Here is a 16,453-nt window from a genome sequence, read left to right on the forward strand (position 1 = left end):
ACATATACATATACATTCCTGACCTTTCATTCATGTATCCATGTGTTAATTTATTCATTCATTTAACAAATGCTCCCTAAACGCCTAGTATGTGCAAGTACTATGCAATTCATAGAAAATTCAGCAGCTAACCCCATAGACATGGCCTGCGCCTTCATGGCAGTTTTAGGCCACTGGGTGACCAGATACTGACCAAATAACTTCATGAGTACATATATAATTACAAAATTGGAATAAGTGCTGTGTCCGGCCAGTCAGCCAGCCAGCCAGCTGTCCCCAGTCAGTGAATGTTTACTGAATGCCTACTGTGTGCTGGGCATTGTGCAAGGCACTCTGGGAAAGACTCTGAGATGGACAAGGTTACTGTCCTGAAGGAGCTGAGCACACGGCAGGGAAGGAACACTGGCTTCCAGTCCTCGACACGGGCAGCTTGTGTGACGGGCCCGGCCCACATCTCCCTTGGCTTGAGTCCCCACACGCTCCCTTCCACCGCAGTGCTGGGCCCTGGAGGAGTTCAGGGGGTGGTCTGTTCCAGGCAGGGCCTCATGCTGTTCTTCCTCCTCCTCTGGGTGAGCCAGCGGGAGGCCGGCTGGGCTCTGCAGCACGCCAGCGAGGGCCTGCTGGCAGTGAGTGCCGAGGCCCACCCTGAGGACCGGAGGCGCCAGACGGCCACCAGGGACCTGCTCCAGGCTGTGGGCAATGTGCTGGAAGCTTCCCTGAGGCACAGGTCTGAAGAGCCTGCACAGGCCAACGGCAGCCAGGTGGGTGTCCCGGCCCAGATGTGGACCTCATGCTAACCACATGCCCGGCTCACACCAGCGTTTCTAGGCGGATCCTCTCCACTTTGTGTAGATGAGGAAACTGAGGCGCGGCGGTTATAGGCCCTTCTAGGAGCTGACAGAAAGGCTCCAGGACAGGAGCTCCTGGGAGGTGGAGCTGTGCAGCAGGCCGAGCGCAGGCTTAAAGGAGGCCGCCTGAGTTGGAACTCTGCCTTTGTCACTCACAAGCCTTGTGCCTTGGGCAAGGACACTTCCTGCAGCCTTATCTCCTCATCTGTACTAAGCTGACAAGCTCTGCTTCATCAGATTGGAGAGATCCTATACTCACTCTTGCAAGTCTGAACTCCTGGTTCACTTAGCCAAGGACACAGCATCTTTAGGAGAGAGGCCATTCCAGCACCCAGGACGTCACAGAACAGAGACACAAAACCCATCTCCTGCTGCTCCACAGCCCTTTACTCTGTGCTACCACCATTCCATTAAAAAACTCACACATTCTCACGGTGGCCACGAAGGCACACTCAAACACATACCCACACACTTACACACATGCACAAACACTAACTCACATACACCCACACACATTCACACACACTGAGAGCCATCACTTATACTTTCACATATACCTCAAAGCACACACTCCTGTATTTACTTACACCTACACATTCAGTTACACAGTCACACACAGACTCTCACACATAGTTGCAATCACACACAAAATCACATACATACACACTCATTCATGGTAGGATACTTATACTCCCATATCCTCAAGCCACATCTACTCAGACACACATCCACACACTTCCACCCACACATACCCACATCAGTTCAGTTCAGTTCAGTTCATTTCAGTCGCTGACTTGTGTCCGACTCTTTGCGACCCCATGGACTGCAGCATGACAGGCCTCCCTGTCCATCACCAACTCCCGGAGTTTATTCAAACTCATCTCCATTGAGTCAGTGACGCCATCCAACCATCTCATCCTCTGTCGTCCCCTTCTCCTCCTGCCTTCAATCTTTCCCAGCATCAGGGTCTTTTTCAATGAGTCAGTTCTTTGCATCAGGTGGCCAAAGTATTGGAGATTCAGCTTCAACATCAGTCCTTCCAATGAATATTCAGGACTGATTTCCTTTAGGATGGACTGGTTGGATCTCCTTGCAGTACAAGGGACTCTCAAGAGTCTTCTCCAACACCACAGTTCAAAAGCATCAATTCTTTGGCAACCAGCTTTCTTTATAGTCCAACTCTCACATACATACATGACTACTGGAAAAACCATAGCTGTGACTAGACGGAACTTTGTTGGCCAAGTAATGTCTCTGCTTTTTAATATGCTGTCTAGCTTGATCATAACTTTCCTTCCAAGGAGCAAGCATCTTTTAATTTCATGGCTGCAGCCACCATCTGCAGTGATTTTAGACCTCCCAAAAATAAAGTCTGCCACTCTTTCCACTGTTTCCCATCTATTTGCCATGAAGTGATGGGACCAGATGCCATGATCTTCGTTTTCTGAATGTTGAGCTTTACACCAACTTTTTCACTCTCCTCTTTCACTTTCATCAAGAGGATCTTAGTTCTTCTTCGCTTTCTGCCAAAAGGGTGGTGTCATCTGCATATCTGAGGTTACTGATATTTCTCCCAGCAATCTTGATTCCAGCTTGTGCTTCTTCCAGCCCAGCGTTTCTCATGATGTACTCTGCATATAAGTTAAATAAGCAGGGTGACAATATACAGCCTTGACATACTCCTTTCCCGATTTGGAACCAGTCTGTTGTTCCATGTCCAGTTCTAACTGTTGCTGCTTGACCTGCACACAGATTTCTCAAGAGGCAGGTCAGGTGGTCTGGTATGCCCATCTCTTTCAGAATTTTGCACAGTTTGTTGTGATACACACAGTCAGAGGCTTTGGTACAGTCAATAAAACCGAAGTAGATGTTTTTCTTGGAGAAGGCAATGGCAACCCACTCTAGTACTCTGGCCTGGAAAATCCCATGGACGGAGGAGCCTGGTAGGCTGCAGTCCACAGGGTCACTAAGAGTCAGACACGACTGAGTGACCTCACTTTCACTTTTCACTTTCATGCATTGGAGAAGGAAATGGCAACTCACTCCAGTGTTCTTGCCTGGAGAATCCCAGGGACTGGGAAGCCCGGTGGGCTGCCATCTATGGGGTTGCACAGAGTTGGACACAACTGAAGTGACTTAGTAGCAGCAGCAGCAGATGTTTTTCTGGAACTCTCTTGCTTTTTCGATGCTCCAGTGGATGTTGGCAACTTGATCTCTGCTTCCTCTGCCTTTTCTAAAACCAGTATGAACATCTGGAAGTTCACGGTTCACATACTGCTGAAGCCTGGCTTGGAGAATTTTGAGCATTACTTTACTAGCGTGTGAGATGAGTGCAATTGTGCGGTAGTTTGAGCATTCTTTGGCATTGCCTTTCTTTGGGATTGGAATGAAAATTGACCTTTTCCAGTCCTGTGGCCACTGCTGAGTTTTCCAAATTTGCTGGCCTATTGAGTGCAGTACTTTCACAGCATCATCTTTTAGGATTTGAAATAGTTCAACTGGAATTCCATCACCTCCACTAGCTTTGTTCGTAGTGATGCTTTCTAAGGCCCACTTGACTTCATATTCCAGGATGTCTGGCTCTAGGTGAGTGTTCGTATCATTGTGATGATCTGGGTCATGAAGATCTTTTTTGTATAGTTCTTCTGTGTATTCTTGCCATCTCTTCTTAATATCTTCTGCTTCTGTTAGGTCCATACCATTTCTGTCCTTTATTGAGCCCATCTTTGCATGAAATGTTCCCCTGGTATCCCTAGTTTTTTTGAACAGGTCTCTAGTTTTTCCCATTCTATTGTTTTCCTCTATTTCTTTGCACTGAGGAAGGCTTTCTTACCTCTCCTTGCTATTCCTTGGAACTCTGTATTCAAATGGGTATATCTTTCCTTTTCTCCTTTGCTTTTCACTTCTCTTCTTTTCTCAGCTATTTGTAAGGCCACCTCAGACAGCCATTTTGCCTTTTTGCATTTCTTTTTCTGCGGGATGGTCTTGATCCCTGTCTCCCGTAAAATGTCACAAACCACCATCCATAGTTCTTCAGATACTCTGTCTATCAGATCTAATCCCTTGACTCTATTTCTCACTTCCACTGTATAAGGGTAACGGTTTTGACTTAGGTCATACCTGAATGGTCTAGTGGTTTTCCCTACTTTCTTCAACTTAAGTATGAATTTGGCAAAACGGAATTCATGATCTAAGCCACAGTCAGCTCCTGGTCTTGTTTTTGCTGTATAGAGCTTCTCCATCTTTGGCTGCAAAGAATATAATCAATCTGATTTCAGTGTTGACCATATAGTGATGTCCATGTGTAGAGTCTTCTCTTATGTTGGAAGAGGGTGTGTGCTATGACCAGTACATTCTCTTGGCAAAACTCCACTAGCCTTTGCCTTGCTTCATTCCATATTCCAAGGCCAAATTTGCCTGTTACTCCAGGTGTTTCTTGACTTCCTACTTTTGCATTCCAGTCCCCTATAATGAAAAGGCATCTTTTTTGGGTGCTAGTTCTAGAAAATCTTGTAGGTCTTCATAGAACTGTTCAACTTCAGCTTCTTCAGCATTACTGGTCAGGGTATAGACTTGGATTACTGTGATATTGAATGGTTTGCCTTGGAAACAAACAGAGACCATTCTGTTGTTTTTGAGATTGCATCCAAGTACTGCATGTTGACTACGATGGCCACTCCATTTCTTCTAAGGGATTATTGCCCACAGTCATAGATATAATGGTCATCTGAGTTAAATTCACCCATTCTGGTCCATTTTAGTTTGCTGATTCCTAACTGTTCATTAGATTAGTCAATCTAATCACACGGACCACAGCCCTAACTCAATGAAACTAAGCCATGCTCTGTGGGGCCACCCAAGATGGGCGGGTCATGGTAGAGAGGTCTGATAGAATGTGGTCCACTGGAGAAGAGAATGGCAAACCACTTCAGTATTCTTGCCTTGAGAACCCCATAAACAGTATGAAAAGGCAAAATGATAGGATACTGAAAGAGGAACTCCCCAGGTCAGTAGGTGCCCAGTATGCTACTGGAGATCAGTGGAGAAATAACTCCAGAAAGAATGAAGGAATGGAGCCAAAGCAAAAACAATACCCAGCTGTGGATGTGACTGCTGATGGAAGCAAGATCCAATGCTGTAAAGAGCAATATTGCATAGGAACCTAGAATGTTAGGTCCATGAATCAAGGCATATTGGAAGTGGTCAAACAGGAGATGGCAAGAGTGAACATTGACATTCTAGGAATCAGTGAACTAAAATGGACTGGAATGTGTAAATTTAACTCAGATGACCATTATATCTACTACTGTGGGCAGGAATCCCTTAGAAGAAATGGAGTAGCCATCATGGTTGACAAAAGAGTCCAAAATGCAGTATTTGGATGCAATCTCAAAAACGACAGAATGATCTCTGTTTGTTTCCAAGCCAAACCATTCAATATCACAGTAATCCAAGTCTATGCCCCAACCAGTAACGCCGAAGAAGCTGAAGTTGAATGGTTCTATGAAGACCTACAAGACCTTTTAAAACTAACACCCCCAAAAGATGTCTTTTTCATTATAGGGGACTGGAATGCAAAAGTAGGAAGTCAAGAAACACCTGGAGTAACAGGCAAATTTGGCCTTGGAATACAGAATGAAGCAGGGCAAAGGCTAATAGAATTTTGCCAAGAGAATGCACTGGTCATAGCAAACACCCTCTTCCAACAACACAAGAGAAGACTCTACACATGGACATCACCAGATGGTCAACACCGAAATCAGATTGATTATATTCTTTGCAGCCAAAGATGGAGAAGCTCTATACAGTCAGCAAAAACAAGACCAGGAGCTGACTATGGCTCAGATCATGAACTCCTTATTGCCAAATGCAGACTTAAATTGAAGAAAGTAGGGAAAACCACTAGACCATTCAGGTATAACCTAAATCAAATCCCTTATGATTATACAGTGGAAGTGAGAAATAGATTTAAGGGACTAGATCTGATAGATAGAGTACCTGACGAACTATGGATGGAGGTTCGTGACATTGTACAGGAGACAGGGATCAAGACCATCCCCATGGAAAAGAAATGCAAAAAAGCAAAATGGCTGTCTGGGGAGGCCTTACAAATAGCTGTGAAAAGAAGAGAAGCCAAAAGCAAAGGAGAAAAGGAAAGATTATAAGCTTCTGAATGCAGAGTTCCAAAGTATAGTAAGGAGAGATAAGAAAGCCTTCCTCAGTAATCAATGCAAAGAAATAGAGGAAAACAACAGAATGGGAAAGATTAGAGATCTCTTCAAAAAAATTAGAGATACCAAGGGAACATTTCATGCAAAGATGGGCTCAATAAAGGACAGAAATGGTATGGACCTAACAGAAGCAGAAGATATTAAGAAGAGGTGGCAAGAATACACAGAAGAACTGTACAAAAAAGATCTTCAGGACCAAGATAATCAGGATGGTGTGATCACTCAACTAGAGCCAGACATCCTGGAATATGAAGTCAAGTGGGCTTTAGAAAGCATCACTACAAACAAAGCTAGTGGAGGTGATGGAATTCCAGTTGAGCTATTTCAAATCCTAAAAGATGATGCTGTGAAAGTGCTGCACTGAATATGCTAGCAAATTTGGAAAACTCAGCAGTGGCCACAGGACTGGAAAAGGTCAGTTTTCATTCCAATCCCAAAGAAAGGCAATGCCAAAGAATGCTCAAACTATTGCACAATTGCACTCTTCTCACACGCTAGTAAAGTAATGCTCAAAATTCTCCAAGCCAGGCTTCAGCAGTATGTGAACCGTGAACTTCCTGATGTTCAAGCTGGTTTTAGAAAAGGCAGAGGAACCAGAAATCAGATTGCCAACATCCACTGGATCATTGAGAAAGCAAGAGAGTTCCAGAAAAACATCTGTTTCTGCTTTACTGATTATGCCAATGCCTTTGACTGTGTGGATCACAATAAACTGTGGAAAATTCTGAAAGAGATGGGAATACCAGATATTCTGACCTGCCTCTTGAGAAACCTATATGCAGGTCAGGAAGCAACAGTTAGAACTGGACATGGAACAACTGACTGGTTCCAAATAGGAAAAGGAGTTCGTCAAAGCTGTATATTGTCACCCTGCTTATTTAGCTTACATGCAGAGTACATCATGAGAAATGCTGGGCTGGAAGAAGCACAAGCTGGAATCAAGATTGCTGGGAGAAATATCAATAACCTCAGATATGCAGATGACACCACCCTTAGGGCAGAAAGTGAAGAGGAACTAAAAAGCCTCTTGATGAAAGTGAAAGTGGAGAGTGAAAAAGTTGGCTTAAAGCTCAACACTCAGAAAATGAAGATCATGGCATCCGGTCTCATCACTTCATGGGAAATAAATGGGGAAACAGTAGAAAGTGTCAGACTTTATTTTTGGGGGGCTCCAAAATAACTGCAGATGGTGATTGTGGCCATGAAATTAAAAGACACTTACTCTTTGGAAGGAAAGTTATGACCAACCTAGATAGCATATTCAAAAGCAGAGACATTACTTTGCCAGTAAAGGTCCATCTAGTCAAGGCTATGATTTTTCCAGTAGTCATGTATGGATGTGAGAGTTGGACTGTGAAAAAAGCTGAGCTCTGAAAAATTGATGCTTTTGAACTGTGGTGTTGGAGAAGACTTTTGCGAGTCCCTTGGACTGCAAGGAGATCCAACCAGTCCATTCTAAAGGAGATCAGTCCTGGGTGTTCTTTGGAAGGAATGATGCTAAAGCTGAAACTCCAGTACTTTGGCCACCTCATGTGAAGAGTTGACTCATAGGAAAAGACTCTGATGCTGGGAGGGATTGGGGGCAGGAGGAGAAGGGGACGACAGAGGATGAGATGGCTGGATGGCATCACCGACTCGATGGACGTGAGTTTAAGTGAACTCTGGGAGTTGGTGATGGACAGGGAGGCCTGGCGTGCTGCAGTTCATGGGATCGCAAAGAGTCTGACACGACTGAACGACTGAACTGAACTGAAGTGTTCATGTTCACTCTTGCCATCTCCTGTTTGACCACTTCCAATTTGCCTTGATTCATGGACCTAGCATTCCAGGTTCCTATGCAATATTGCTCTTTACAGCATCGGACTTTACTTCCATCACCAGTCACATCCGCAACTGGGTGTTGTTTTTGCCTTGGTTCCTTCTCTTCATTATTTCTGGAGTTATTTCTCTGCTGATCTCCAGTAGCATACTGGGCACCTACCAACCTGGCAAGTTCATCTTTCAGTGTCCTATATTTTTGCCTTTTCATGCTGTTCATGGGGTTCTCAAGGCAAGAATACTGAAGCGGTTTGCCATTCCCTTCTCCACTACATACTGACATAAACACACTAAAATACTTCTAATCACACACAATCCTCCTCAACACGCACATACACAGTCACATTCACACATGTACACACACCTATCAGATGTACGTACACATGCACACGTGATCTGTGCTCTGATAGGAACTCCACACAAATGTCCAGCCCTGATGGTTCTCACGCCTTCCTTGGCTTCAGTGAGGCCACATCTTCACTCAAGGCTTGAGCAGGGTTGGGGAGGAGTTTGAGCCCGAGTGAACCGCGCAGTGGTTCTACCTGTGACTTTCCATTTCCCCTCGGGTAAGACCTGGGCTGTGGGTAGACATCGGGGTCCAGTGGAGCAGCAGAGGCAGGCACACAGTGAGCCTCCCCCTGGTTCTGCGCCTTCCCCTTATCAACACATGGCCTCCATAAGTCACCACCCTCTCTGTGCCTCTATCTCGCCGTCTGCCAAACAGGATGGTAAAAGCACCTGTTCGCAGAGCTTGGAAATCTTCTCAGGGCTTATGCCTGATTCCCTATAGTACCTGGTGCTTGGTGAAGTGCATCCCATCCGAGTCTCTGCCTTGCTACTGCTGCAGGCCCACACGAGCTTGGTGGCAGCAACCAGAGGTGGTATATGGAGACCAGCCCACAGCTGTGGTCCCCTGCTTCCTTTTCCAGATGGCCACAGTGTCCCGGCTGCTGGAAGCTGCAGAGCATGTGCAGGCTGCCCTCCTGCTGGGGAGACTGCCCGGGGGCCTTCCGGCCATGGTGACCACTCCCTCCATCTCTGTGTACACAAACAGGTAATCTGCTGTACTGTGGGTGGCCCAAAAAGCTCATCCCCTGACCTGGTTCACTCCACATCCACATCCCAAGACCCTGGGACAGGCAGAGCCCAGGAGACCCACCTGGTGGGATGCAGGGTGGTGAGTGATGGGACCTAGAAGTGGGAAGGGCTTTTTACTGAGAGAAGGGCCCCATACTGGGTGTTTGTACAGCATGAGAAGGGAGGTGGGAAGTGCCACTGGGTGGCCAGTGTCAGAGCCACCCATGTGTCTTCAGAGACGGGTCTTATTGAACTGTGCAGGGAAGGGGGCTGAATGAGGGGGACCAACCCACTTTTAACCTCACTCAGAGTGTGTCTGGCAAGCCCGCTGCTCCATGGACTATGGGACTTCCAGACACTCTGGCCTTAGGTGTTTCTCCGAGGAGTGCCAGCCTCCTTTCACTGAGCCCTCCTCCAGCACCTAGGGATGACCTGCCACTTCCATGCCACCCCCTGACAATCGGGGGCTGGACGACACTGCAGGCACTGCTGGGACCCTCGACACTGAGCACCCCGCCTTGGTTCCTCTGCCACAGCTGCCCTGGATCCCAGGGGCAGTTTCCCAAAGCAGCACTGTGATCATGACTGGGATCTGAAACCAGGTCCCCAGTCTACTCAGATGGGACGAGGTCAATGGCCAGTAAAGATGGTCTTAAGGGAGGTCAAGTAGGTTGGGGAGATAGGTCTGGAGAAGTGTCTACATCCAAGCTCATTTACTCATTGAACAAAATATGTATTGACCACCATCACATGCCAGGCACTGCTCTAGGCACTGGGGTGCCACAGGAGAGAAAGCAGGCCAAAGCCCTGTCTGTGTGGGGCCACCTGCCCAGCCTTGAGGCATCACCTGCCTTTTATGCTGCTCCCACTGATGCAAACACAGAACCATCTGAGTAAGGCAGGGGTCCCTAACCTCCAGGGTCTAATGCCTGATGATCTGAGGTGGAGCCGATGTAATAATAATACAAATAAAGTGCACGATAAGTATAATGTGCTTGAATCATCCTCAAGCCATCCCCCTACCTGCTCCTTGGAAAATTCGGCTCCCATGAAACTGGTCCCTGGTGACAGAACTTTGGGGACTGCTGATCTAAGGGGATCACGAAAGAAGCTCTGATGCCAAAGCTAGTCCCCATGCGGTGCTAGAGCGGGCAGATCCTCCTCTGACACTGACCTTCTCCTCTCTCTCCCGGCACCTCTGCTCTCCCCTTGTGGACAGAATACAGCCCTGGAGTTGGCGAGGCTCCTCCGTACATGTTGCTGCCGCCAGCTCTGCGACCTTCACCCTGCCCACTGCCCCCTCCCTTGGCTCCATGGAGGACTATCGGGAGCCTGTGGACATAAGGGTAACAATAGAAAGAACACCCTTGGAAACAGCCCTTTACAGTTTGCAAAGCACCTGCACATATGCTTGCCCATTCATGTTGCTAACAGCTCTATAAATTAATCAAGCCCATTTTACAGGTGAGTTCAGTGACTTGCCCAAGGTGACCAGCAAAGCGGCAGGGCTGGGATTCAGACCCAGGCCTTCTGACTCCCCAGACCACTCTTTCCACTGTATTGTGGAATTTCTCCAGCAGCCCTGGTTTAATTAGTCCTTGGAAATGAAGCTCCTCAGATTCCATTCCATAAGTAGGTAATAATAAACTCAGGGCTTTTTCCTTCCCAAATTAGGGCACATCTGACACTCAGCTCCTTGAGCCTCCAAGAAAGCAGACAAACATCTTTCTCTTAGAGACCTTGCACCTTTGCTATAAGAAAGTGTCACACTGTTCACAGTCCAGTAACTGCTCAGCTGTAGCAAGTGTGGTCAGGTCTCTAGGCCCTGATTTCTGAGGTCAGAGCCCTGAAGGTCACACACACACACACACACGCACCAGAAAAGACAGCAGCAGCTAAAGACAGGGTCCTCCCATTCACCCCACAGCACAAGGGCCTCCTGTCCACCCATCTGGGGAAACCTTTTCCTTCACACAGGGGCCTGGTTACCTTCTGGCCCTTGGGCGCTTTGGCTCTCTGTTCTTGGTTTCAGATGATGAGCTTCCCCAAGAGCCCCTTTCCAGCCGGAGGTCACTTCAATGTCAGCGGAACTGTGGGTGGCCTCTCTCTGACCAGTCCTAGTGGACAGCTCATCCCTGTGAAGAATCTGTCGGAGTATATCGAGGTAGGCTTTGGGTGTGCTCAGAAGTCAGGTGGCACTTCTGTCTTCTTTTTCAACTTGGTTGGGTCCAAAAGTTGGCTGGTTATGAAAAAAAAATGACTAAAGAAGAGAATCACTGGGAATCACCTGGCGGTCCAGTAGTTAGGACTCCACAATTCCACTGCCGAGGGCCCAGGTTCAATCCCTGGTCAGAGAACTAAGATCCCATAAGCTGCATGCTGCTGCTACTGCTAAGTTGCTTCAGTCGTGTCCCACTCTGTGCGACCCCACAGACGGCAGCCCACCAGGCTTCCCCGTCCCTGGGGTTCTCCAGGCAAGAACACTGGAGTGGGTTGCCATTTCCTTCTCCAGTGCATGAAAGTGAAAAGTGAAAGTGAAGTCGCTCAGTCGAGTCCAACTCTTCGCAACCCCATGGATTGCAGCCTACCAGGCTCCTCCGTCCATGGGATTTTCCAGGCAAGAGTACTAGAGTGGGTTCCCATTGCCTTCTCCGAATCCCCTTCATAGCCCGTCGGAAAATTTGCTAAATATCTGACGGGTGCTCACAGTTTCATTGGTCTGATCTTTGGCACAGAGAAGAGAAAGGACAGAAGAACCCCTACCGGCTTGTGTAACAGCTACTGGGGCTCAGCAGATAGCGCCTTTGGGACATGCTGAGGAGCAGCCTCTCCGGAGTCCCTCAATTGTGCCCCCTGCCTCCCGCCTGTTCTCGGGAGGTTCGAGGAAACAAGAAACGAGAGATTGTAAAGGTCCCTCCAGCCGGAGAAGGCAATGGCACCCCACTCCAGTACTCTTGCTTGGAAAACCCCATGGACGGAGGAGCCTGGTAGGCTGCAGTTCATGGGGTCTCGAAGAGTCGGACACAACTGCGCGACTTCACTTCCACTTTTCACTTTCATGCGTTGGAGAAGGAAATGGCAACCCACTCCAGTGTTCTTGCCTGGAGAATCCCAGGGACAGGGGAGCCTGTTGGGCTGCCGTCTATGGGGTCGCACAGAGTCGGACACGACTGAAGTGACTTAGCAGCAGCAGTAGCAGCTCCAGCCATAGGAGAGAGGACCTCTTACCTTAACCTGAGGTCTTCTGGAATCTGAGACTGGGTCGCGTGAGCTTTCTGCTGAGTTCGTTTTTCGCTGTCCCGGTTTCCAGCACGATGGGCCTTCCCCTGCGCTGGTTTCTTCGCCTTCCGATTCTAGCGCGGGAGCTTTGCTGAGTTGGGCTCCTGCTGTGCTTGGCCTCTTCCGCGCAGAGGTTGTTTCAGCCAGGTTAAATCCGAGTCAAGGCACCATAGATGTCACGCGAGTGTATGTTCCTCGGTTCTTTGTCTCGTCACGACAAAGATTTGGAGCAACGGACATTAAAGCTCTCGGCGCCTCACAGCTCTTGGGTCTTGGACAAACCGTGCTACAGCTCTTAGGCAAATCAGTGTTACAGCTCCATTTTATTTAGAAGATAGCAAGAGAGAGAGAGAGAGTGAGTGAGAGAGAGAGAGAGAGTAAGAGAAAGAGCACATGCACGCGGGAGAGAAAGAGTCTGTGATAAGCTGCACAGTGTGGGCAAAAAAAGAAAGAAAAAGAAAAAAGAAGAGAATCAAGAGAAATTATCCTCACCCTGCTATAAGCATTGCAAGCATTGTAGTTTAACATAAAACTATGTATTTTATACAGTTTAACATAAAACTATATATTATTTGGTTATATATATGCTGTGATAAAGAATGTTCAAACAACTGGTTCAACCCCTGGTCAGGGAACTAGATCCCATATGTCACAACTAAGACCCAGCTCAATCAAATAAATACATATTTAAAAAAAGACAAAGGATGGAGGGAATTCCCTGGTGGTCCAGTGGTTAGGACTTGGTGCTTTCACTACTGTGGTCCCAGATTCAACCTTTGTGGTGCAGTCAAAAAAATTTGTTTAATTAAATAAATAAATAGTGGGTGGAAGGCATCAGTTAATCTAGAGAGCTGATTAAATGGAGAGTGGTTATGGGAAGTCCTAATGTAAGAATAAAAGCAGAGGAATACCAGTAACTAATTGAGTGCTGCTGTATATGTGGTGCTTGGCTAAGGATTTTGTACATAATAACAGTTCTAATCCTCTCAGTGAGGGCTTCCCTGGTGGCTCAGAGGCTAAGAATCTGCCTGCAATTCAGGAGACTGCCTGTAATACAGGAGGACCGGGTTTGATCTCCAGTGCAGGGGACATGGGTTTGATCCCTGGTCTGGGAAGATCCCACATGCCATGGAGCAGCTCAGCCTGTGTGCCGCTGCTGAGCCTGTGCTCTGGAGCCTAGAGCCAAGCTTCTGCACTTTCCATGCAGGTGCACAGCTTGAGGAGCAGGGGCCGAATAAAGGCCCCCAAGATATCCTCATCCCCATCCCTGAGCTGTGAATACGTCACCTGACATGGCAAAATGGGACTCCGCAGATGTGATTTAAGTTAAAGATCCTGAAATAGATGATTCTGGATCACCTGGGTGGGCCCAGTGTCATTGAGAGGTCCTTCTAAGCGGCAGGCGGGTGGAGGTGGGGAGGTAGTTTGATGACAGAAGCAAGAGGTCGGGTGATGCAAGGAGGGGTCCATGAGCCAAGGACTGCAGGCACTTCCAGAAGCTGGAAAAGGCAGAGAAGTGGGTTCTCCCCCTGGAGCCCCGAGAAGGAATCAGGTCTGATAACTGTAGCCCCATGCGACTGATTTTGGGGCTTCTGGCCTCCAGGGCTGTAAGAGAAAAAACTTGTGCTATTTTAAGCCACAAAGTTTGTGGTCATTTGTCATAGAAGCCTCAGGAAACTAAAGAAAAGAGCAGAGCACAGGTTGGATTTCAGCTCCCCAGGGGCTCACCCTGATATTCACCGGCATTCCTGTCCTGGCACACCCTTGATGTGACTGTTTCTGATGACAGATCCTGCTGCCTCGGCTTTCAGAGACACACGGTGAGCCAACCGTGCTGAACCTGAGCAGACCTGAAGCTCTGCGGGTGAACCTGACGTCAGGCAGCGCGGCTTTGGGGATCCAGCTGCACTGGAGACCTGACGCCCCACTCACGCTCAGCCTGGGTTACGGCTACCACCCCAATGAGACCAGCTACGATGCCCAGGCTCACCTCCCGCCCACAGCTGCTTCAGGTAGTCCCACCACCCAAGGCGGCTTCTTGAGTTGCTTCCTGGGGGTGTGACCAGCTTAAAACTTGAGAATCAGAGCCATAGAGAAAAACAAAGAAAAAGAGTTTTACACTTGCTACATTCAGTACTTATTTTTGTTGGTGGTATTATTATCAGGCAATATACTAGGTGAACAATTAACTATATGTCCTGAAGGAGCTGACAAACACTCACAGAACTGAGCTCATTGCAGTCCTCATGACAGCCCTTGGGATGAGGATGACTGAAATGTTTACTTTTCAGATAAAAACAGAGAGGTTAAGTAACTGGTCCAAAGTCACACAGCCAAGGAGGAGCAAAGTCAGAATTTGTGCCCTCAGCAGTCTGACTTGGCAGCCTGCTCAGCACACTGAGCTGGGTGTGCCTCCTCTCCTATACTCCTGGGACATCGGGGAGACCATCAGTGTCTGCTTCCCTGCCCAGGCACCTGGTGCTCCCCTCCTATCACATTAGACCCAGTTTCCACGAGGCTTCAGGCTGACCTGGACACCCCCACCCCCCGTACCCACTGCTTCCTGCAGATGAGCTCTCCATGTGGATCCTGAGCCCAGAGGACCTGCATTTTGGAGAAGGCATCTACTATCTGACTATTATCCTCAAGTCTGACCTGGAGCCAGCTCCAGGCAGGGACCTCACAGTCGGCATCACCACCTTCCTGTCCCATTGTGTTTTCTGGGATGAGGTCCAGGGCACTTGGGACAACTCTGGGTGCCAGGTAAGGAGGGGGAAGTAAAGAAGATGGTAGAGCTGAGAGTCAAACCCAGGTCTGTCTCCAGAGCATAAGCTTTAAGCAACATGAGGCACTGCTTCTCCAGAGCCTAGCCCAGGCTCCCAGAGCCCTGGAGGCAGGTGGTTCTGTTAATAGCAATCACACCCTTGTCTCAGGGCAGCTTATCTCTGCCTCCGAGGAGCCAAGGCCTGTGACAGTGTCCTGGCAGCAGACATTGGTTTTGAGGCCATCAGAAGCCATCTCTGGGGTATCAGTGTCCCCCTTCCTTCTTCCATGCCTTTGCGCATGCAGTTCTTTCCCCCAGAATGCCCTTTTTCCCTACCCTGTCTGGAAAACTTCCATTCCCACTTCGATCTTCCAATCCAAAGCCATCTTCTTGGGGCGGGGGGGGGGGGGGGGGGGGAGCGGAGCAGATGTCTGCAGTTTCCCTCTGCTGGACTTCCATACCCTCCCCAGGAACAACCTCCACGTCTAGTCGAAATTTATCACACACCCGTCCCCATCCCCTAGATCATATTCCTTCTTTCATTCATTCTACACATGTTCACCAGGTTCCAGGCCAACTGGTAGGGATACAATGATGAGTCAAACCAGTGAGCACTCAGTCTAGTAGAGGACACAGACGAGACGCACATGGTGCATATGTCCAATGATAGCAGTCACAAGTAGTTTAAGAGGCCAGGTCCCAGCAGACCCACAAAAGGGGACTCAGAACCAAGCTCCTTTGGGATTTGTTTCTGCTTCCTCTTTGGCTTCCTTGTCAAATCCTGCCTGGCTTCCAGCTGCCACGCATGGCAGTTCCCCAAAGTACCAAGAAGAGACAAGGGCTCATTGAGATGTCCAAGAGACGGCGTGTTTCCCACACTTGCAGCATAAGTCTTTGTACCTTGTGAATGAGACCTGAGTGTGTTGCCACCTTTGAGAGTCCTCACTATAAGTGACTTGTCTGATCTCCACGATGCTGACACAGAATGACCATTGAAGACTGCCTTCTGAGGCCTGAGGCTCAGAATAGGATGGTGTAGGGGCTGGCCTCAAGGAGTCTGCCATTGGATAGACTTGGGTCCAATCCCACGTCATCAGTACTTGCAAGATGACTTTGGACAGGCCCCCTACCTCCCTCAACTTTCCCATCTGAAAATGGGGATAAGGGATGGCTGCCACTTTCCACAGGGGGGGATCTAGACCAGGTTAGACGTATAAAGTACTCAGTGTGGCACCTGGTGCATAGTAGGTGCTCCACAGATGAAAGTGACTGCTGTGGCAGACACTCTGGGTTGAGAGCATGAGGACAGACTAAGGGAGGACCACTTAGCTAAATGTAAGTTACTGGGAAGTTCCTAGCTTCTGGGTGGAGTCATGGGGTCCAGGTGCTTACATGTGTTTAAGAATATACAGATACTAATGCACACACACACACGT

The 16,453-nt window shown here is 48.3% G+C and overlaps 1 protein-coding gene across 1 annotated transcript in view; it reads left to right on the forward strand.

Annotated features, from left to right (window-relative positions):
• Positions 1 to 16,453, forward strand: part of PKD1L2 (polycystin 1 like 2) — a 107,942-nt gene that overhangs the window by 47,690 nt on the left and 43,799 nt on the right. Inside the window, exons 18-23 of the mRNA XM_027513951.1 lie at positions 579 to 761; positions 8,827 to 8,951; positions 10,194 to 10,320; positions 11,007 to 11,138; positions 14,043 to 14,265; positions 14,823 to 15,016. Of these exons, the coding sequence (XP_027369752.1) occupies positions 579 to 761; positions 8,827 to 8,951; positions 10,194 to 10,320; positions 11,007 to 11,138; positions 14,043 to 14,265; positions 14,823 to 15,016 (984 nt within the window). The remainder of the gene's footprint in view (positions 1 to 578; positions 762 to 8,826; positions 8,952 to 10,193; positions 10,321 to 11,006; positions 11,139 to 14,042; positions 14,266 to 14,822; positions 15,017 to 16,453) is intronic.

The sequence above is a fragment of the Bos indicus x Bos taurus genome, chromosome 18, assembly GCF_003369695.1.
Source record: "Bos indicus x Bos taurus breed Angus x Brahman F1 hybrid chromosome 18, Bos_hybrid_MaternalHap_v2.0, whole genome shotgun sequence".
Classification (NCBI taxonomy): Eukaryota; Metazoa; Chordata; class Mammalia; order Artiodactyla; family Bovidae; genus Bos; species Bos indicus x Bos taurus.